Below are 24,559 nucleotides of genomic sequence, written 5' to 3' on the forward strand. Positions count from 1 at the left end.
TCAGGCACCTGTCCGGGAAACGGGGTACGCTGGTTCGATTCCAGCTCTGGACACTGGAGGCTTTGGTCATTTTTTCCTTCGTATATGACATTTATTCCAGTTTATAGTTTAAATAGTAGTGTGTCTACTTGAAAAACCACAAATTAAAATATTTTCATAGAAAATAATTTAATTTGTTCTTAGAGTACATATACCTTTCTCGAGTATTATTAATCCATATCGAACAACTAGGCGATAGCATAGAATAAGTACATAATTGTCAATGGGTTTCATTATTAGCAGTACATTCCATATTTTTTATAGCATACATTAAGTATTTCTTTAGTATTTAGAATGCTCAGTCGGCAATTCTTCTTCGTCGAGAGACGCCACCAATCAGCCCTGACAATTGAACAAAATTGTCACCGCAGCGAGTGAATTATCCGTCAGATAATTGCAGGATAACATACTTTAAGTCTAGCACATTACAAACATTACAACAACACATAAAACGTACAAAAATAAACCTTAAGATCTCAGTAATTAAGGCTTGGTAGGATGAACGTGCCAAATGGTGTATTTATCCACCATGACAGTACCTATTATCGAGAAAGAAAAAATAATAAGGGCCCATTCGATACCGGCGAAGAATCGATTGGAGTCGATTCTAGGTACCTACCTATCGATTTTTTCCGATATTATACTTGGAAATAGGATGAAAATAACTTAGCTTATAGGGACGTTAACATCTTGCTTACTGATTTTAATTTTATCAAAATAGACATCATGATTTGCTTGGATGTTGTGAAGTTAGTTAAGGTCTTAACTAGTTTCCATCTATATTCGAATGAAATTTTTCTGCAGGGGCCCGTTTCTCAAAAGCTTGTAGCTTGTAATACAAGTGGAAGTCCCTTTCTAACAAAAGCTGTCAAAAAGTGACATCCGCTTGTATTACAAGTTACAAGCTTTTGAGAAACAGGCCCCTGCTGTCACCATAATCCATATAATAGTTAAATATATTTATTTATGCAAATACCTAAATACTACTACTAAGAAGACTTGAATAAAGTTTAAAAGATTATAACTGCGCGAACCCAATTCTGTTGTAACTGTGCTAGATGACATTACTACGAGTACAAAATCTGTTTTTCAAAAAAATTTAATATTCACACACGTTAATATACAATTTTAATGAACTATTAAACAAAATTAAATGTTTTTATCTTAACTCCATTTAAGATATTGATGAAAAAAGTTAAGAGGAAAGGGGACGGCCGCTTCTCTATACAAACGTAGTCCCCATTTTCCTCTCTGGATATTGACATTATGGCAAATTTTTTACACAATTTAATGTATGTCAACCATAACTATTCCCTTTTCATTAGACTTTTTTCGATTTTTTGATTATTGTAAAAATTTGATGCGAAAAACAGATTTCATACAAATGCTCCTAACTCTTACAAATCTTATAATAATTTAAAAATTCGAAAAAAAATAAACGTACGGGCATAGGGTCGATATACAACAAATTGTGTCAAAATATTTTCAATAATGTTAATATCCACAGAGGAAAATGAGGACTACATTTGTATGAAAAGGCGATTTCGCGCGGATCCTCCACTTTTGTCTTAATACACTTTTAGTAAGTACATCAGTACCAAATGATATTTTAGATTTAGACCTACAGTTGTATATCACCAATATAAATACAAAATATTAGTTCCATTCAAAGTGACCTGGTTTCATCACTCTTGGATACCTATTATATTGCTATTATATAATGATTTATAGGTAACCTGCGAGTATGACGTACTTAGAAACATGGCCATATATTATTTAATGCGCAAGATAAATGAATATGCCCGTTCTACAAACCCAAGCTTAAACTAAAGGTTGCTCACTAAAGGTGCTTGCTTTATTGGAAAACTCGGAATGGCCCGTTCAGAACAGATTGGTTACCTATATTATTAGGTTAACATCATGTTGAGAGATTTAAGACTTTGCATCCGAGGAGAATAGTTATGAGAAAAACTTAATAGATTTTAGATAGAGCTCCAGTCCGGTGACAAATAATCATGATACATAAATAAATATAAATAAATAAATATTATAGGACATTCTTACACAGATTGACGAAGTCCCACGGTAAGCCCAAGGAGGCTTGTGTTATGGGTACTCAGACAACGATATACATAATATATAAATACTTAAATACATAGAAAACACCCATGACTCAGGAACAAATATCTGTGCTCATCACACAAATAAATGCCCTTACCGGGATTCGAACCCAGGACCATCGGCTTCACAGGCAGGGTCAATACCCACTAGGCCAGACCGGTCGTCAAATGTCAATACATGATACTTTATAATAATTTTCTGTAAAACATAACATTACGCAAACCTATATATTAATAAATATGTGCTGGGAACCGGCTTTGATGATATAAATTTGCAATATACATATTAAGAAGATTACAGTGAAATAAAAATTCAAATCAAGGAAAAATTACATTTAGCGCGACGCGTTTCCCATGCGTTCGTGACAGTTACAGCCATCCACAATTGGATTTGCGTCAGGCGCTTGAGGCGCTTCACTTAAGTCACTTAAGACAACGGCTGAGGTTACCTTTGCAAACAACCACTATTGGTTTATTTTGATACTGTATGGTTTTGGAAGTGCCACCACAACAAGCATCTCTCGTACCGCCGAACTTTCGGACAACTTCGGCAATCCAAACAACACTTGAGTCTAACAAACAATGTAGATACTATCCGTCCATTGTTGGATTCCTTGTTTTTGGTCATCCCGGATTCCCCGCGCGCCTGCGCCGACCGAACGCAATGCTTTTTGCGCAGACTCAGCTCAAACGGATCCGATATAGCCGCGTGTAAATTTATAAAGTTTTTAATCGACTAATTAAAAGTTCGTATAAGGCTCGCGAATTTGATGTATGGGGGCCAAAGTGTGTCGGTGTAGGGAACTTATCATAATGTAGATTTTTAATAAGTGCACGTAAAAAAGGCGATCGGGGCAAGGTGACGTTCGTTCGCTCCGTAACTGACCGCGATGACCAAGTTAGTTGAATATTGAAATGGTTGATGATCCCAAGTAAAATATCCTTAATGGTGTAATACACAAAACACAAGGATAAAAGGATATGTTAACCATTATTATTGATTCGCCATTTAAGCACAGACGCACGAACATGATCAATTAATAATAATTACTGACGACGATCCCTTTAAACTTTTTTTATTGTTAAATAACACGACGCAAACATAAAAAAAACAACTCATATGAGATAGTGACAGCTGTCAATATACCGTCACCCGTTGCTATCACTGTCGTGTATGTACCTATGTATCTTCAGTAATGACAAAGTCTAAGATAACAATAGTTGTAATACTTAGGAAAACCCGGAAAATCCTTGTTGAGTCTGTTATATAAGCAAATCTGTACCAATATGAGGACTGCAGGGAACACCCGAATATTCCGAAATATGTTTTCACGATTTTTAAAAGATTTTCATAATCCCTATTTTTTATACGTCCGAAATATCAAAATTACGATTTTTAAAAACACGATGAAAGAAAATCACGACTGTGCTATTTCCGAATACTTAAAATCCGATTGTCACTTGAACGAAAGCTTATAGTTCCGATTTTACACTTTGCCGAAAATATTTATTTCCGAATTCTTAAATTCCGATTGACCGATCGGAATTCGGTATTCAGAAATTCGGTCTTTTGTAAGGTCGGAAAACTGAAATTCGTGTTATTCAAATGAAGACTCACCAATATAAAATAATAAATTCGAAATTCTAAAAAGTGGGTTAGGTTAGGTTAGAACTGCGACCCCCAAGAAAACGAAATGTCGCCAGAAAAGTGGGTTAGGTTAGGTCAGAAGGGCGACCCCCCACTGAGAAGAATTGTTTTTAGAGAAGTAGGTTTAGGTTAGGTTAGAACTACAACCCCTCACAGGTGACCTGCTTACAGAGAATGAATTTAAATAATTGGGATATTTAAAATAGGAATCACGTCAAATCGGAATTTAAAATTTTGGAATAATGGCAATTCGGAATTCGTGCAATCAAAAATCGTAAATGTTAAATTCGGTGTTTGTCACAATCGGAATTGTTATAATCGGAATTATGTGGTTTGGAATTTACTAAATTCGGCTTTTCTGCTTTTCGGAAACACTAATAAATCTTCACGTGATTTTCATCATTCGTAATTACGACAGTCGGAATTTTGATGGGTCGAGCATTTAAAAATCGGAGTGATAAAATTCGATATTCTAAAATTCGGCATAAAACTTTTCGGAATTATGTAATGTACCCGAGAACTGTAACGTGGTCGTTAGCCGGCCGGACACAATGGCGCTTTGCAACCCGCTCGCGACAGGTGGATCGCTGTACAGCTGATACAACCACCACCGGATCATTTCAGAAATTCGCCTGTATGTAATTTCTACAAAAGACATGCTGTAAACTAACAGCTCATTTTCTATTTCAGCGACTGTTAGCAGTATATATTGGATATGTAATTAATTAGCTGATACCTGAAAATCTGTTCTTGAGGTATAACAATTGTTAGGTTAGGTTTTAGGTTAGTAAGGTATAGGTTATGCCTTACTAATGTTAACCTTATGGTGTTTCATTGAGAAAACCCAAAAAATTTGTAAATTTTACGCCATTATGCCTAAAAACATGTTAGTTAGTCAAGGTATGCCTGAAAAATTATGATGACATACATAATTACATACATTACATACATATAAAGCGCCTATTTGAATTGTTGGTTAGTTTTCAACGATGTAAGATGTACTTGATAGCTGGTATCTTCTGTTGAAGTATTACCAGTATTATCACCTCTCAATTATATATCTTCCCCATGCACGTGCGTTCAATTGGAAATAATTTAAAGCGCGCAGTTAGTTAAAATATCGAGCAATGTCGGATAGACGGACGGACGGACATCTGTGTTTTTACATACGGAGCCTAATGTATATATTTTATTCAGCTGATTTAACGATGCAGGTGTTTTATTGTGTGCTAAGGATGTAGCAATTTAAGACTTTGTTTTTATTCACATTGTTTGTAAAGAGTATGTGCGGGGTATGCCCAGTCCAATTGACCATTTTCGACACAGGGTTTTTAGAAAAAGAGACGACTTGACAATAAGCTTTGTCCAGGTAGGTAAAGTTAGAGCGATGGTGAAAGGTTTGTCGCCATCAGATATATCGGAGCGGCCGAGGTGCTCAAAAATATCTGAGCATGCACTTTAGCGCCTTGATAATTAGAGGCGTGTACAGATATTTCTGGGCACGCGGTCGCACCGCTATATCTGATGGCAACTGCACTAATAGGTTAAATAGGTTTATAGGTAAGTAGTTTATAGGTAAGAAATCGATAGATTGCGTGTCAGATAAAATATATTTTTCCTTTAAGCCAATTTTGCGGTTTCACTCACGTATTTTTAGCGCACCGCACCGGGTCTGACGATAGATTAAATTCGCTGATTTTTCCTGTTTGTTGATGTACGCGGAAACTCAGAATAAACTATAGAGTCTCCCATGACCTGTAAAACATTAACTTTTACCAATAAATGTCTTGTATCTTGTATCATGGAAGTGTAGCGCTGAAGCTTTCAGCATTCAGCAACGTACCTACAACGTATGGGCTTGTTATAAACGTGGACGTCGAACTAATTTGCTCGGAGCACTATTTTTAGTCGAAGCATAAAAGTATTGCACCACTAGACAGCTGTAATGCCTGTCTACTCATATCTATTGTGGGTCGCAATATTAGTCATAGTGCGGTGACCGAAGAAAGAACACTCGGTTACTCACAGTGATGTCACTACATTACGTACTTTAAAAAATCACCCTTTTTGATGAATTGTTATTAAGGAATATCATTATATCAGCTATAGGTAGGTATAACGAGGACAATTGATAACTATGTTCCTGGCCATATCCTTGCCACGAATTTAGTCCAGTGGTTTGATCCTGACTATAATAAATTGGCGACCTGACCAATAACTGCGGTATGTTTCGTCTGACATGGGAACTTCCACTTGCAATCAATGAAACGCCCAGTGAGTAAAACAATTTCGGTTAGAAGGCAACAATATCGGTTACCTGGAAACATTTTGAAATTTTCCTTTGAGGTACTTTCTGTATGGGTCATTTTCTGTTTGGGTGTATGTTTAGTAAGAACTTTGTGAATGTGTGACATATCTTACCTTTAAATATTTAATTCACTAGAGAGAGCTGTCTAGTATCTGAATATAGGTGAGGGGCCTTGAAGAAATGGTTTCTTTCTTTCTTTTAATTTATGTAGAACGAGCAGCAGGCCGGTAGCAGAAAGGACCGCTCATTCAACATCTTGTGGAATAGGCTCCCCTCACAAGTATCATTTTCCTCCATGATATCTACGAATTATCCTCCCAAGATTGCGCGCGATTGATAACCCCAAGCAGCGCGACACCCAAACAAACCCGAAGAAGTGACTGCAGATATTGATATAGCACGGTGTAAGCATCGAACCGCGCGACACTCCCGCGTCGCACCGCCGCCGGCCGACGACCGTCCGCGTCGCCTGCGCACAAAGCCTCGTACATATGTTAATTTCCTTTATGTCGCTGCTTTACATGCAGATTGGAAAACACGCGATTGAAACTCGAAAGTGTCTCGTTTCGAAAGGGGTTATTAATGCCGATGATTAGTTTTTAGGGTTCTGTGTTTACAAAAACTAGTAGGTACAGATTTAACAATAAGATTGGGCTTTAATTACAGTAATAGATCAAAGCCCAATAAACACATCGAATAATAGTAACGATATTTTGACTGTATTAACTTTAATTTCGAAATTATTCGTCCTCATCGCGCTCGTAATACACTATCAGGTCAAGGTCACTAAATAAAGTTCGTTGATAATGGTACATTGACATAAAATATTATTCCATCATTTCCATAATTCATTTAATTCTACTTACTTACTAACACTGTCAAAACACTACTAGTAATGTCCATTACTTAAAGATAATGTAATTGTTACTGATAGGATATAGTGTTATACCATCTTTACAGTATGTCTTTTACTAGGTTGGTAAACACTTAAAATAATAAATTCACATTCGTAGTTATACTTGTGCGTGACTTGTGCATACGGAACCCCCATGTTTCAATTACTATCACTCATAAGTCACAACTCTAGCCGCGGTCAACGAGTGTTTTATTTCTTATTTTATGACATGTGTCAGCCTCCAAGTGTTTAAACAACCTTTCACCGTGAAGTATTTTTCAAATTGTGTCTTAAGGACAATACTTTTCTTTTCTTTTATTTGAATTTCATTGTTAGTTAGAGACAAAGTTGTAGGTAAATATGTTCGGATAAGTATTTGATAGGAAATGGACCATTTATTAATACCTTAAAATTAAAATAAATGAAGTATCTGATTATAGAGATATAAAGTTAAAGTTGCAAACTAGTGTACATGTCTCGTTTGAAGGTAAAGGACACCGTAGCCCATAGGCTGTTCAATGTTCATGGATATATGAGAATTCGGGGTGGACAGTTGGGAACTGTGGGTGCTTTCTTAATTCTCCATTGGGCGGCTCCAAATTTAAACACACAATATGATCTTAAGATAATTTATACTACATATTTAGTACGTGTAATTAAATTGACGAGAAACTTAAAGTTATACGATTTTATGGTTTAGATTGTTTGTTTGTGTCGGTCATCAGCCGTTTTACGTCTATCCCCGTCCAAATACACTTGTTAGCGTAAACAAGGCCTAGCGTCCAGTTTATTACGTCCACCGAGACGTATGGAGATCGCCCATTATGCGCGCCCTTACCCTACGAGTGGCTAACGGCGCATCAGTCACAATTTAAACAAAAATACGCTTGATGCGACTCGCTTTGTTACTTCGTAAGGCTTGCAGAAAAAGTGAGTTTTGAATTTTGATTCTGAAGTTTATTTGACTCGAAAGATCGGGCAATCTTAGCTGTACTTGGCCATCCATCTGCTCCGAGCATTCCCCTGTTTTGTTTATACGTATCTCTCTCTCTATCATCTAGCGTTTTTGGTTGCGTCCTCAGCTGCTGCTTCGGAGCCCAGGCTCCGCTTTCCAACATTTTCTTTTCTTGGCACGGTCGTCGCCCGTCGGCATCCTGTTTTGTGAACTTCTGTGAGATCATTGGCGCGCGTACAGTTAGCTGCAGAGGTAGCTGATAGTAGATACGTATTATACTTATGGTTAGTGATGTATAGCTTGAAGTAATACTTCGTCAAGCGCAGTAGTCCATTGACGGATGGCTCGGACACGAGGATGAGTCGCAATCAAGCGCGCAACTCTGTGAGCAGAAATAAACTGGTCCAAAGACAAACGGCATTATACGTCATCTTTAGCTGACAAATATTTACTTTGAAATACTTAAACTGATTAAAAATATTCAAATATTTATTTTATTAAATGTTTTTTAGACGGTGAACACGTTATTTATTTTTCATTTTATTGATGTGGGGCAACAACTCCTTACAAAATAAATAGTCTTTTTTTATGGATAGCTTTTGTAGCGTGTTAGTCATAGACATTTAAAAGTTTTTCATTTCAAAGTAACCTTATTTAACGGGCCTGGCGAAATTCCCATACCCCAGCATCTCCGGCGCGGCGTTGCCCACGGTACCGACCGACTAGAAAGTAATAAGTCGGTAAAAATGTGCATACAATGCCTGCATTTGAAATGCAAAGCGCACGCATTGCGTCCGTCAGAGCTTATATATCGCGCGCCGCGTGACGGCAATTGCCCACTGTTTACTTTTCAACCAAATACTATTCAATTATTGTAAAATTTATAATCTTTTATATTTCAAATATTAAATTAAAACATACATAGTGTTATGACATCTAAAGGGGTATTCCATGACCTGTTCCGCGTGCAAACGCGTTGTATTTCGATTTTTTTTGTTTCATACGGTTTTTTTTTACTGAGCATTTTTCACATCCATTTATGTAAGTAAAGTAAAGTAAAAATCATTTATTGTACACAAAAATTTAGGCAGAAACAAAAATTACCCGGTCTTAAAACTAAGGGACAATTATGTACATTTATGCATTTACAATTAAGGTTGTACCGGTTCCTACACTAGGCGTAGCCTGTCACGTAGGTAACCAATCCAGACACGATATATCAGTGACATGATTTGTGCGAAATGCCAATAAGACACTATACTTAAATTTAAAGAAGGTACTAATGAGTAGGTAATCACAATAATAGTAGTTACAAAGCTAAAATTAAGACAAGGTGAAACTAAAACTACATACATAGCTAAACTTAGGTTTACAGGTGATGCATGTGCAATTTTGGGAGTATAGGTACTGTTTTAGTGCGTGCGCGCGCGTGTGAGTGTGTGTGTGTGTGTGTGTGTGTGTGTGTGTGTGTGTGTGTGTGTGTGTGTGTGTGTGTGTGTGTGTGTGTGTGTGCGCGTGTGTGTGCGTGTGTGTGTGTGCGTGTGTGTGTGTGTGTGTGTGTGTGTGTGTGTGTGTGTGTGTGTGTGTGTGTGTGTGTGTGTGTGTGTGTGTGTGTGTGTGTGTGTGTGTGTGTGTGTGTGTGTGTGTGTGTGTGTTGTTGAGAGTGAATATAATTACTTGACTACTTTCATGAGATCCTCTATATCCTCATACGTAAGGGAGCTGAGCCAGGCTGATACTATTTTCTGGGTTTCTCTAACGGACAATGTTTTAATGGAAATTTGTGACAGAAAAATAACTCTTACCTATTCCTGCAACTTTTCAGAAAATTCGCTTGCACGGGACGGGACAAAGTTAGACAATTTCGTGGAATGCTCTCATTGCCAGTTTTGAGTCTGACGTACCTACTTGGTATTTTCAAGATTAACATACGTATTTGTCTCAAATCTCTGGCATAATATACAGCGTATTTAGGCTTTGTGCTTAACTCGAACATTACCACTGTTTCAAAGCCGCAGCCATTATCTCCCCAAAACTCCAAAACAGCGTCTTAAATCTCCCAAGAATTAACTTAAAAGCATTATTTCATGTAAATCCGTCGACATTGCCATCTTAAAATTACTTTTAGTGCTCCTTCTTTTATGATAAAAAAGGTCTTAAGTGCACGAATATTTCAGAGGTGGCATCATCTCTATACGAAATGTAACGAATATCAAATTGCAGGGTGCCAAAACTGTCGGTCTGGTTTTTTAATATCAGTTGATACGATGTCTTGGTCTGGATGGGGCCCACTGGCTCCAAAAAGGGTCAGGTTTTGGGTAAACTTTGTACAGGGGCACTCTTGCGGTCAACCGCGAAACGAGTTACGGGTAATTTTGTGTGTGATCGCGAGTTTGATTGTCGGTTACAGGTGTTTCGTATTCGCTGTTGTGGTTGATAAATCTTTCATTTATTTTGTTTTGGTCGAAGCTTTTTGAAGGAAGTCCCGAAAATAAGAGATAGGTATAGCTCGAAGAGGGTAGCGTAGTTATTATAGTAAATTATATTTTTTGACATAAATTTTATGTTACGCTTAGCACGAGGGTAGTTTACGTAATTTTATATAAAGAAAAATTTTTTATGCATATAAAAACTTACTACATCAAGCAATGTTTTAGATTACATCATATTGTAACATGCTTTTTTATACAACAATAGATACCTACCTATTCCAAATTGTTGAACTCGCCTGAATATTTCACCTGTATTTGGCTCACCCCGCAATAAAACGGAATAAAGGTAAGAGGGCAATGTCGCATCATCGGCATTGTCTGCCGAGTACTGAGCCAGGGGTCGTGCACTATTAGTTTATACAACAAAAATAAAATTTTAAGGAATAGGAAGTAACGGACGAACATTATGAAATTAGCTTGACCAAGTTTGTAATGCTTAATACAAGTGTGTTAACCGATTCTGTAATCATTGGTCGTTTCAAACCGTTTTATCATGCAAATTATACACATGCATAAATTGGGTACATGCATTCAGAACGCCAGTGACATCTGCCATAACTAAAAAATGCTGTGTTATTCAATTACATATAACATGTTGTATAGTCAAAATAAACAAATTTTTTAGAACGTAATAAAATTTTACTAAAGTAAATAATAACGTAGGTAGGTAGTTTCTTCAAACATAGTCGAATCATTTTTTTAAGTAACACTTACACTAAATAAAAAAAGTGCAAGTGGAAAAATGCAGGTGTCGTCAAAATCACGAGTTGCACTGCCCTGGCACCCGGCGCATAAATCGTCATTAGCCCCCCGAAGGTTTACGATCCCTGTCCCATGGCGCTAGTAACCGAGACGTTGCTTACCCCTGACTTTTAGAACTGAGTGATTGGAGAAAATGTTCAAATACGAGTTTTTTGGGGACGTATATTTTGATTAGTGATTACATCGAAATAAAAACAAACTCGTAAAATATTTAGTTCAGTTGGTTTTTCAGGAGCAAAGTAAGTAAATATTCATATTCATATTTTTTATTTGTATTAATCATACCTTGTCATGGATGCGTAATTAAATACAGCTTACTTTAGACATAACAGATATAATGTTTTTTTTAAAGTTTTGATCTAGTTTTACTTACGTTACGTATTTTGGGGTCATAATTTTTAAGGTTCCGTAGGCAAAATGTCAAAAACGGAGCCGTTATGTCCGTCTGTCCGTCCGTAGGTATACCACAGTAATTTTATTGTGATAGTAAAAGGCGTTTATACACGACTAATAAAAATATGATATCTGTTATCATTTATCTACCATTATATTTAATGTAGTTTTTTCATAAAACTGACGTAGCATCAGTTAGGTAGTGCCTATCTAATATCGGCAGGAACCATTAGCGTTACGGGAGTACCAAGATCTTGGAGAAATGTAATGAGGTAGGACTGCAAGTAACTACTACGAGCCTACAGGTTTTTTAAATACCTGTAATGTAATGTAGTTTCCTCATATATCTGATTTTTTTTAATTTATTTATTTTGAGTAACTTACATTATGAATTTTACAATAAAGCGTTGCCAAACTTTCACGATCTGATTATTAGTGTTTTTTTTTCTTTACTGATATATTTACCTAGATAGTTTTTGGCCGAGCGGGATTTTCTGACTACGACCTTTATCTCACTAGAACAGAACTGTTGCATTTCTTCTTTGTCGCATTTGATATTTCAACCATTGGTGAACAAACTCAATTTTTTTTAATGTTATTTTGTTCGCTGGGTACAAAATGAAACTAAACTGCTAGTCGCCGTTCAGTTAGCGATAGGAACTCATGGTCTGACCGATCACCATCACGGGCCCGCGGCCACCGAGATATTTGCCCGGATAATGTTTTACTTAAGCAAAAAACCATAACCGGCCCGCGAACATTTGCATACTTAACCAAGTAGGTGATTATCGTGCTGGCCGGTGCATATACGCACAGCTATATCCGATCTGATGTGCGCCAGTCACAGAGTATGGAACATGCTAAGTTTTTTTTAAAATTAGATATTTTGGTAAACCTGGCTTGTTTTAGATACAGTCAAGTATATTGGTTTATGTGTATTTATGAACCACCAATATTATTTTAGCTACTTGGTACAACTACTTTACCCCGATAATATCCAAGAAAAACAAGCGACATAAATAATTTCCCTATAAATAATTGACAGTACGGTAGCGTCCCGAACAATTTATTTATTATTCACGCTGTGTTGCCAGTGTTCTGTCATATTACCCCGATATTGGGGAAATATTCGCGGCGCGAGGGGCACGCTTATAGGCCTTTACTGTTGTTTAGTGCTGGCAACTTGGATACATTCTTTATTGTTTTTTGTTTGGGTTGTTTTTGGTGTAAGGAAAATGTAAACGCAAGGTTGTGCCCTAATTTTTAGGGTTCCGTACCTCAAAAGGAAAAACGGAACTCTTATAGGATTACTCGTGCGTCTGTCTGTCCGTCCGTCTGTCACATTCGTCACAGCCCATTTGCTCCGAAACTACTGAACCAATAAATTTGAAATTGAGTAATACATATGTAACTCTGTGATCCAAACACGGACAAGTAACGTCAAAATTAATTTTAAACATAGAGCCACTTTTGGAGGATAAATCAGAAAATTGTTTACAACTGTCAATTTTTTTTTGTGACACACTTTTATTACACTGTACTTCTATTAATTTGACTGTGTATCAAGTACTTCTTAAGACCTTTCTAATGAGAACTTGATGTATTTGTGTTTTTCAATCGAGGAGTTCCTTTGGCTATCTACCGGCTGCATCATCAGAACACCTCCATGTTGGCATATTATTGCATTGTCACCGGAATTACAATAGTACTCCAAATTTCAACTGAATCAGATACCGGGAAGTGGTTCAAATTTTAGGTTCAAGATTTGAAGCACTATATATATACATACATACGCAGTGAAGCTAAATAAAAGTGTGTAATAATAATAATAAAAGGGTGTAAAAACAAAGTTTTTCCAAGTATGTCGTGTTTATATATCAAATGAAAGGGCTCATTGTGAGAATCTCAAATTATTATTTTTTATATAGGCAAAAAATGACTACATACAAAAGCGGCAAATAATCTATCATATTTTTTCAGATACATTTACATATATTTTTTAATTATTTCTCAAAAAACGGCTCCAGTCATTTCGTTGAAATTTACAATATAGGGTCGTATGAAAATGACAATTTAAGTAAGCTAGGGTTCATCTTGAAAATAATTAGTTTGCTAGAACTTTCGCGGGTACTAAATTGTAAAATAATGATGCGATTTCATTTTTAAACCAGAGCACAGAACAGAGGCTAACGAGGCAGAAAAATCGATTCATCTAGGTTGGTTAAATTCCATTTTGAGTGTTTAAAAACAAAGAAATACAATATTTATAAATTATATAATATACATTAATTGGGGTGTGTCGGTGTGCGAAGTCCCCAATCCGCATTTTGCTAAAGTGGTTGCCCGTGTCGTAATGACATGATATATACATATATTTTACGTAAACCATTGGCTGTCTCGTACAGTAGCGGAAAAAATCTATCATACTGCTATTTTTTGCAGGCCTTCACTCGAAAATTCATGAAATTAGACTGTATGTACAGTCTACGTAAAACATGCTTTACGTAAAACGTGGTGTTTGCAGACAGCTATCGCTAAGCCCGAGGACCGAGATCCGCGTAGGTCTGAATGCTAGATTAGAAGCGCCCGCACTCAGTGGCCTCAAACAAAATCAATCGTAAAATATCTATGAAACCTACATTTGATTTTTTTTATAACTTTTATCCCACGTATTATATTTTTGTATTAATTAAGTAAGATCTATCAAATGACATCACTTTTTTCCAAATACGTCCATGGACATGAGATCACTAAGTAAATACCGCGCATAAAGTTTATTTTAGCTCCAAATGCGTCGTTCCTAGCGCAAAATGAGCGCCGATCTGTGTCATCGGTACATTGAAATCCAAATAATGGTTTCTTTCCTAAACATAAAAACTATGCATGTAGCTATTAGTTGCAGAGATATAAGCCATAACACTTTCCGTTACATCTGGTTTTTGATCCGACCCAAGATAATATTTAATTATAAGAGTACAAACATATTTAAGGTTTTTTGGTTGACGAGTTACAAGAGTTAGCAGAGCTGTTTGCTAATCGCATTACACTGATTTAAACTTTCACGATTTGTACTCATTATTATTCACAACGACGCAATCGCATTAATACAAGGCAAAAAAAAATGTTGCAACTAAATTATAAAATTTTAGAATTAAGTAATATTTTTTAAAATAATTTATTATGTATTAAAAAACATACGCGTACACAGTTCAACCTCAGGTTTGTATTCATTGTAACAATCAGTGTGGCTACCACCAATTTTGGCACTGATATATGAACGCTATTGAGCTCTATGCATCTCGCTCGTACTCGCATATTAGTGCGAGCGAGATGTATAGAAAGTAAATTACGTAGACGATAGCGTATATCGTCAGGTGACAAACAAAATTCACAAATTACCACCACAAGTTCATAGCCATAGTGAAACGAATTATTATCAGAATAAGGTTGATTTTTGTTTAATTATTTTTTAGTAATTAGTGAGTTTTGGTTGTCACCTTGACGATATGTCAGTTTTGACACTGTCAGTGACTAATGGTACGGGTAGTAAAATAATTGACTGTTAAGTGTGACTAATTAATTTTCAATCCTACAGAACTCGAATCAAACTCCAGTTGAACAACAACAAACTTGAAAGTCAAAAGTCAAATTCTATTAATGAATCATTAGACTGGGATACGATTTGGCCCACTCACACAAACAGAATATGTGTATTTGTATGTAAACACAGAAAGGGGGACCGGCGAATTTTCCGAGGGGAGGGTGTGACACTAGCACGTGGTTTGCCGTGGCGAGCGCTGGCTTACCCGAAAAGTTCCGCGAAAATAGTTCGAAACAACTCAAGTCATATTTGGAATTTTGTAATTCGAATTCGGTTAGGAAGTTCAAAAGTTACCTACTTTACAAGTTTAAAATCGCATTTATATTTTTATTATTATTAGTTTCTGTTATGCTAGTTAAGTTTTTTTATTTGTATCCAGAAAAATATAGTGTCCGTTTTTAAGTTTAACCACTTTTTAAGTTTTATTCGTGTTAAAAAATAATTTTTAACTTTTTTGCGGAATTACCATGTAAACGGGTGAAGTAAGAAGTGTTTCTTAGCGATCTCGGTTGTTACTTTTTGCCAGTGATTGTATGTTTTTACATCCAAGTTGAGTGACATGAAAACATGTCTGATCGATTGCTTATTCCTGTGCCCCGGATTGTGCCCTTATTCGTTTAATGTGGAATTTGGTGTTTTGAGTTTTCCGCGAAGCGCGATGTGGGAGTCCTCGGCTTTTTTCCCCGAATGCCCAACTTCACTTAATGAAGAGATTTGTATTGACGTGTTGCCTGCGTAAATAATTTTCGGAACGTACATTTTTGTATTTGGCTAATTAATTGTTCCGTGTATTGTAGAATGAAATGATTTTTAGAAAAAGTATTTACAGTATTTTTCGGGCAGCTTATTGACCTTATTGAATTTTTTATGTTTCAATAACTGTTCTTTAAAGTATGAGAACAGTTTATCTTATAAACTCTATTTTTTATTACGCTTATTTTAACTAACAGTTGCATTACTTGTATTAAATTGTTATAGAATATGACATGGAGACAGTAAAACTTATACAAAAATATAATATCTTGAGTGATCTTCGGGAATTGTTATAGATATTCTGTTACCACGATCCTTTTATCATACTTACCTAAAACCCTTTTTACCATCATATTTGACTACAAGCCTAAAAAAAAAACAAATTGACGGTAGCGTTTCCATGACGAATGTGTCAGCGGCGCCTTTGATAGTGCGGCACCACAATCGTAAAGTGTTCGAATCGAAATCGAAGTGAAGTAAATCGGTGTGATTGCCATCGAATAGATCGATTTCAGATTGACTGTGATTATCCGTGATTGGAAGGGTCTTGGCAGTTGGAAATAATTTTGTGTCGTCGATATTTTGATGACTTTTTGAAGTGATATATCACTGCTGCCTGTGAAACATTTTAACGCAGTAGTGGCTTGCAGTTTTATCTTTCACCACATTACTTTCTTATTCCGATTATTTATTACCTAGGTTTCAATTTTTAAAAATTGCTGTGATTACTTTCGCTTTTTAGGGTTCCGTACCCAAAGGGTAAAAACGGGAACCTATTACTAAGACTCCGCTGTCCGGCTGTACGTCCGTCTGTCTGTCTGTCACCAGGCTGTATCTCATGAACCGTGATAGCTAGACAGTTGAAATTTTCACAGATGATGTATTTCTGTTGCCGCTATAACAACAAATACTAAAAACAGAATAATATAAATATTTAAATGGGGCTCCCATACAACAAACGTGATTTTGTTGCTGTTTTTTTCCGACTCGCACTTGGCCGGTTTTATTTTATAATATTATAGTTTACGTATTGTGATTAATGTGACTTATAATGACCGTGTGTACCTAGTAATTTTCTACTCGTGTATGTTTTTTCCTCAAGTAAAGTATCAAAATGTTTCAAGGAGCAGTCGTCACAATTATTCAGTGCGTTAAGAATCAAGTTAAATATACAAAAAGACGGAACTCGTTTCCTCCAGCTATGTTCCTATTGTCCCTTAGGGTTATTATGTTTTAGAGTCAACGACAAAAAATGCCCCCGTGTGGATTTTTTTCGTGGTTCACTTCATCTTATTAGTAGTACATAGTAGTAGAAAAACACTTTTTTGATTAAAATAACATAGCGGGAGACATATATATCATTCATTCATTCATATGAACTCAAAAAAATTGTACAAAGGCGAACTTATCAGTGAATATCCAGTATACATTTTGTTTAGGTACATTTATAAAAAAAAATATATGAACAACAGTCATCCTACAACAAATATTAACTCTATTAGCATGTACCTAGTGAGTAGTGATCTAGTGATACTCGTATGAAGTTTCTTGTATTGTTTAACATGGTAAGAAACTCGCATTAGTCGGGTAATAGGTACCCACAATTTATCCTGTAATCGCTGGAGTTGAAAACCCTTGTAGTCGTTTACATCTATGTAATTATTGTGGTTTTTACAAAAGCGTAGGCACTTGTACAGTTGTACATATTCAGTTTTATAGAGACCTAACAATTTCGTACATTTGAACACCTTTTTGCCCGAAAAAGGAAATTCAAAATCAAAAAGATTCCAATTTCGGATCACTGCATGGTCACAGCGGGCGCTAACGACATCTCTGAGTCACTAAGTAGAACTATTGTCCAATTCGATTCGGTTAACTCCGTGGCTCGTCGGCTTTCTGTCAACTAGCCGTTATTTAGTGACGGTTGCGTATTTTTAAATCTGGAATGTGTTTTGTCGGCAAGTACAGTGAAATGTTTAAATCAATTGAGGGTGTAGTTTGTTGAAATTCTATCTTTATGTTTTGGCCCACAGCATCTGTTTTGGGTTTGAGATATGATGAATAGATGTTGCTTAGGAAGGTTGTTAATAGAATAGCTGCTGCTTGATTGTTTGTATTTGTTAAATGTAAAATTGCTGGTGCCGCTAGGAGTTCTTATTTGTTGCAAGTTGTTTTTGTTTTACCCTTAGCCATAAACTGCTAGGTAAATGTTTAGGTTATTACCGAACTTTTTTACTATCTGAACAAGTCCGACAAACACAAAACAAATTACCTATATAGAAAACATCAATAGATACCTATTTGTTCGACTGAAATGTATGAAGCGGCGATTATTTTATTTTTGTTCTATTTTCTTATATATTAACATTTTAGGCACGAATGACAAACAAAAACAAAATAGGACATTATCACACAAATTGACTAAGTCCCACATTAAGCTCAATAAGGTTTGTGTTGTGGGTACTTAGACAACGATAACTATGTAATATATACATATTTATAAATCACCCTTGACCCAGGAACAAATATCTGTACTCATCACACAAATAAATGCCCTTACCAAGATTTGAACCCGGAAACATCGGCTTCATAGGTATGGTCCCGGGACCCAAATGGGTCGTCAAAAATAGCTTGAAAGACTTAAGAAACCGACTGTAATGTTCTGGTTGATGTAAAAGTGTTACCTTAGTCATGTACGCCGTACCGATGGTCAACTTCTGCAGCCCCTACCATCTGGGCAGCTATGGGCCCCACACTTCGAGCCTACAGGACCCCTACTGGATGTACGTATTAATAAATATTTGACGTAATAGTGCAACTGTACCGATGGTGAACTTCTGCAGTCCCTACCACCTGGGCAGCTACTGGCCCCACACGTCGAGCCTGCTGGACCCCTACGTGATGTACGTATGAATACATATATATTTGACGTAATAGTGCAACTGTACCAATGGTGAACTTCTGCAGTCCCTACCACCTGGGCAGCTACTGGCCCCACACGTCGAGCCTGCAGGACCTCTACGTGATGTACGTATGAATACATATATATTTGACGTAATAGTGCAACTGTACCAATGATGAACTTCTGCAGTCCCTACCACCTGGGCAGCTACGGACCCCACACGTCGAGCCTGTAAGACCCCTACTGAATGTACGTATATATTAATACATTTTTGACGTAATAGTGCAACTGTAGCTATGTACGCTGTATAGATCGAATCATATCAACTGAGCTAATGCACTTACCTGTACTAACAATGGCATACTATATCTGCTTTTGTTCTCGTAGCCGCCAACTAGTTACTTACAAAATAAGTTAGAAGTGCATTGCATGTATATTTAATTTTTAACCTTATTCCTTGTTGAATGGGGTTAAAATGGTCTAAAAACATGCTGTAACAAATGGTTTTCTACAGAGTGCACTCGTTTTGGGTGTCGATGGTTGTAAAATGCAAATAAAGTTATGTTAGCCATTATTTAGTTAGTGTATTTTGTAGCCTATTGTTAAAAAATAGAGTCGTTAATCTATACTAACATTTCAAGGCGGTTATAATCTGCTTTTACTACGAGGTAGTTATCCTAATTTGTGGTTTACCACTCAATGGGATTGTATTCTTGAGACTCTTTGAGTAAACAGGTAAGTGCATTAGCTCAATTGATATGATTCCATCTATACCAATGGTGAATTTCTGCAGCACCTACCACCTGGGCAGCTACGAGCTCCACACGGCGAGCCTGCAGGACCCCTACTGGATGTAAGTACGTATTATACATGTTTGATGTAAAAGTGTTACCGTAGTCATGTACGTCGTACCGATGGTGAACTTCTGCAGCCCAGGACCAACTGGGCTGGGCAGCTCCGGGCCCTACCAGGTATTAATGCATATTTGACTTAATAGTGCAACTGTAGCATGTTTGAAAATTGTGTTTGCACTATCAGTATTTTGATCAATTTAATAATGGTTGTCGCTAAATGAAATCTCTAATAATTGTTCTCGTTGTTGCAGAAAACCACCGGTAGAAGGCGCGGGGAACACTGCATCCGTCAATAGTCGGTGAGTTATATTAAGCCTAAGCCTACACCGCCTATTTTTACACCGTTTGTCACTATTAAATTTGACGAAACTTGTTTTTAACATACTTAAGTTTATTTTTAACGTGTGTACTTACGTATTATATAAAAGTTACCACAATTGGATAAAACTAAGTAATTGACAGTAGCAACATTAGTAAAATAATAGTAACCACGTATTACGACTGTAAGTTACGTTGGAAAACAACGAAATTGCTGAGTGGTGTGAATAATGCTACTAGATAAACTAATATCAATTTAAAATGAATCATAAGACGAATATTTTCTGAGATATTTCCATATTGTCATTAACTGCTAAATTATATGTGAAAATGACAAGTTATCGCGGGCATAAGTAGTAGCCGATCGCAAAATCAAGTCGGGCAGTGGTCTAGAATCCAGAATCCAGATATCGCTAAAAATGTAAAACCAGTAAGCAATTTGCGTTCCTTCATTAGCCGGTGACCAAAAAGTCGGGATCGGGCAGCACGCCCAAAACGTGTTGCTCCGACATCGCGTTTGCGTCAGATCAGCGGTCGTTCCGTCCGGCCAAATAACCGGGCGACGGGCGAGCGGGACGGTTCCCCTGAGTTTGATGGTTCTGTATATTGATAATAGAGAAATCGAGAAACAGTAAGTAGTTATTGTTTCGCGGAAAACTCGTTTCTCCAAAAGTATTATATAAAAATAATCATTCAGCCTATACACGTCCCACTTCTGGGCACAGGCCTCCTCTCATGCGCGAGAGGGCTTGAGCTACAGTCCCCACGCTAGTCCAATGCGGATTGGAGACTTCACATACACCTTTTGAATTTCTTTGCAGATGCATGCAGGTTTCCTCACGATGTTTTCCTTCACCGAAAAGCTAGTGGAAATTATCAAATTATATTCGGTACATAAGTTCCGAAAAACTCATTAGTGCGAGCCAGGATTTGAACCCGCAACCTCCGGATTGAAAGTCGGACGTCATATCCATTGGGCCACCACCGCTTGTAATACAAATAATATGTAATACAAATATTTATTATATATTGTACACCAATAACAAATAAACAGTGCACACAAATTAAACCTATCATAACTATGGTTCGTAACAGGCGACCTTATCGCTAAAAAGCGATGTCTTGAAGATAACCTTACATCCTTATGTTTTTTTTTTACAAAATAAGAACGGACTTGAACTACACATTTGTTTATTTGTACAAATCTACAGATTTGGGATACATCCCCAAAAGTTATTCATTGTCGATTATGAATTTGAACTTGTTATTGAGTTGCTATATGTCACTGCTAATTTATGGAATTATGGATACACCCGCTTTAGTCATTGGTAGATCGAAACAGTAGCAGGTACCTATATTAAATTTAATTTTTCAATAGCATAGATCCCCTGCATCTACTAGATAGATAGATATACATAGATGCCATCTAGTCATGCTCATTGTAACTTATATGATTCATAAAGTATGTAAAATTATTAGTAGGTATGATCTAAACATCAAAATTTAAAATGGTAATCGGTAATAGTTCAGAATTCTACCGCATATTTTTCGCGGATCTCCAAAACGCTATCCGATAATCCTGCCTCTAAAAATGGTAATTTCTACTCAGTTCTCACGAACGAAACAAAGGATTGAGTGAAAAAAAGAGCTAAATATTGAATGAGAAAAAAGGTACCCAATCACAATAAAATTACGCCGCGCGCACTGTAATTTCGTTTTCCAATCGGCCGAGATGCGAACGGTCGTAATCTATGATGTTATTAAAATCAGTATGAAATGAGGGGTAAATCTATTTAGAGCTATCTGAGCGCTTCCGATTGTCGAGACTATAGTTTCTACAATATGTTAACCATGGTTTTGAAATAGATATGTGACAATTTTCATAGACTTTTAATTACAACTATTGTACATTAGCAGCCTGTGTAATCAAAAGTTGCATGCTAATTTGAGATTACGCAAATTTTATAGAAAATATGACTTTGGTTCATTTAGAATGTTTAAGGAATATAAACATATTATCTATTATACTTAGTTGTAATAATCTCGTTTGCATATTCATAAACAACTTGAAAGAATTTAAACGGCAAGCCAAAACGTTAGTTGGTCCTCGAGTCCGCACAGCATAAAAGTGTGTATTTTTCTAAGCTGTTTAGTATGCGGGCAGCGCGCGGTAAGCCGGGCTTAAGACACTGGCTGAAAATAATGAAAAACCACCACTCGCTGTAAGCCCGGACAAATTAGATCTGGCGCGAGGGGAAAAACGTTGGACATTTTGCCAACATGAAACTAACATGTTCAAAGGTATGACATTTTTAAATCAAAGTTATTTCTACAATCTCTGACCTCCGTAACATTTGTGACGATAATACTCTAAATACTCGTTATTCTAATGACGTTCCACTTATTCTACCTACTTAAAATTAATTAATAGGTACTGCCTCTACCTCTAATTACTTAAAAAGGTACCAAGTTGAGGACTGTAATAGGCCAATTCGAACAATGAGATACGACATCTACTAGTTCTACAAACTATATGGATTAGAAATGTCAGTGTCAAAAACGACGATTCTTCCAACAAAAATGTCATTTTTGACACTGACATATCTAATCCATATCGTTTGTAGCATGGAGACTGTATAAAGGAGCCAAATCTCTATGTATGAAAAGTGTCCATCAAAAAACAGTAATTAGGCGGCGCCACCATACACCGAAATACTACCAAAAACAACCTACGTAATTTGGTTGGGTTATTTGTTGCCTTATATGGTTCATGTTATACTCATGTCCCAGAGCCTAACTAGCGCCACCGGAGAGATTAGGAACTATTATTTAAAGCTTAACGCGGTCACTTTTACAACAATTCTGCCATATAGTTTGTAGAACTGGTAGAGTAGATGTCGTATCTCATTGTTCGAATTGGCCTGTAAGTTTATTTTCTATACGAGCCTGCAAAATATGATTCGAATGCTGTGTTGGACAGCACGCCGCCGGAGTCTGGGCCGCCTGCCTGGCGGCGCACTCTACGACAAGCTCAAACACTTATTAATAATCAATCGTATTACTAGGTCATCTCCCGTATTGAGCAAAATTAACAGTATTAGTGATATCTAATTATCTTTTACCTAAAAATAGTAAAGAAACTTCATATTATAAATAAATAAGATGAAAAAACAAATTGATCTTACGATTTGCATATGATTCCACAATGGCCCTCTTAAGTTGGCCACATAATAAAACAGCAAAGAAAAATAAACGTAAGCTCGTTATTTATTAAGTGCGACGATAGCCGTATTTAAACGGTCCCGAGGCAATCTCGTACGCTTTATTAATAACGCAAATATGGATTCAGCGCACTACGCAGTTGTTTATGATAACAAATTAAATTATAACCCTATCTAACATTGGTCATCAGTGTTTACAATTTGTTATATTTACCCAAAGTATTAATAGATATTATTACTGGGGAGACAGTGTAGAAGCGAATCTGCGTCAGCTTCAAGCCGATAATTGTCAGGCGCAGGATCGGGGAAAGTGGAGTGCTCTCGTTTCGGAGGCCAAGACCCTCTTTGGGTCGTTGAGCCATATTAGTTAGTTATTAATAGATATTCGATATCGTAATTAAAGTTGACCTAGCCCACAGGCCCTACCAACTGAGCTATCGCGACCGCTAAAATTCAACGAATATTTTAGCTATTTCACTCCTTTTATTAAAAATATCTATTTGTGTTGTTGCTGGATTCAAACTGTACCCAGGTTTTCTTAGAAACCACGAACAATAAGGTACCTATATTATTTTATACATATTTTTATTTTTAAAATATTATACCTACATAAATAACTTGTTGAAACCTATTCCTATCTCAATTCATATTTTTTCAATAAAATAAGTATACAAATCATAAGAAAAGGGTAATCTCACACATCTAATTTCACACAATCTACATGTAATTACTTTCAATGTTTTATAACTTCAAATATGGTAACAAAATAAAACGACGGAATATGTTAACGGAAAAGAAACCTAGCACAAGATAACATTATAATATTTAGTCGCATTAGCCGTTCCTCCTTTCCCAGCCATAAATTATTATTAGAATTTACAACAAATCGAACTGGGCATAAATCGAATAACACAATAGCTCGACTAATTACGAGTTACCTAGTAGGGACAGCAATCGAAACTCTGATCGTATGAATCGGATGATCGAATCGATTCCTTATGCGAGCGGTTATTGTTTTTAATCAAACATATTTGCATATGGAACTTGTGCCGGTTTAAAATATGGAGCGATAAATGTGCTGTTTACAAACAGTTTTGGGAAAAAATCTTTGGTTTTTTATATGATTTGGAGGGGAGTGATAATTTTCAATGAATCACTACTGAACCTATGAAGCTATTATAAGTGTAATAGAAATGTTCACTGTATTTAAAATAAATTATTTCACACCATGCATGAAAAAAAGCAATTTAACAAATCGGATAGAACAATAAAGAGTAGGTAAATCGACCGTGACGTCA

The 24,559-nt window shown here is 36.4% G+C and overlaps 1 protein-coding gene across 3 annotated transcripts in view; it reads left to right on the forward strand.

Annotated features, from left to right (window-relative positions):
• Nucleotides 1–24,559, forward strand: part of LOC134741045 (protein trachealess) — a 201,226-nt gene that overhangs the window by 39,175 nt on the left and 137,492 nt on the right. For all 3 annotated transcript variants that reach the window (XM_063673805.1, XM_063673796.1, XM_063673814.1), the window contains exon 3: nucleotides 19,974–20,021. In XM_063673805.1, coding sequence (XP_063529875.1) covers nucleotides 19,974–20,021 — 48 coding nt within the window. The remainder of the gene's footprint in view (nucleotides 1–19,973; nucleotides 20,022–24,559) is intronic.

The sequence above is a fragment of the Cydia strobilella genome, chromosome 1, assembly GCF_947568885.1.
Source record: "Cydia strobilella chromosome 1, ilCydStro3.1, whole genome shotgun sequence".
Lineage (NCBI taxonomy): Eukaryota > Metazoa > Arthropoda > Insecta > Lepidoptera > Tortricidae > Cydia > Cydia strobilella.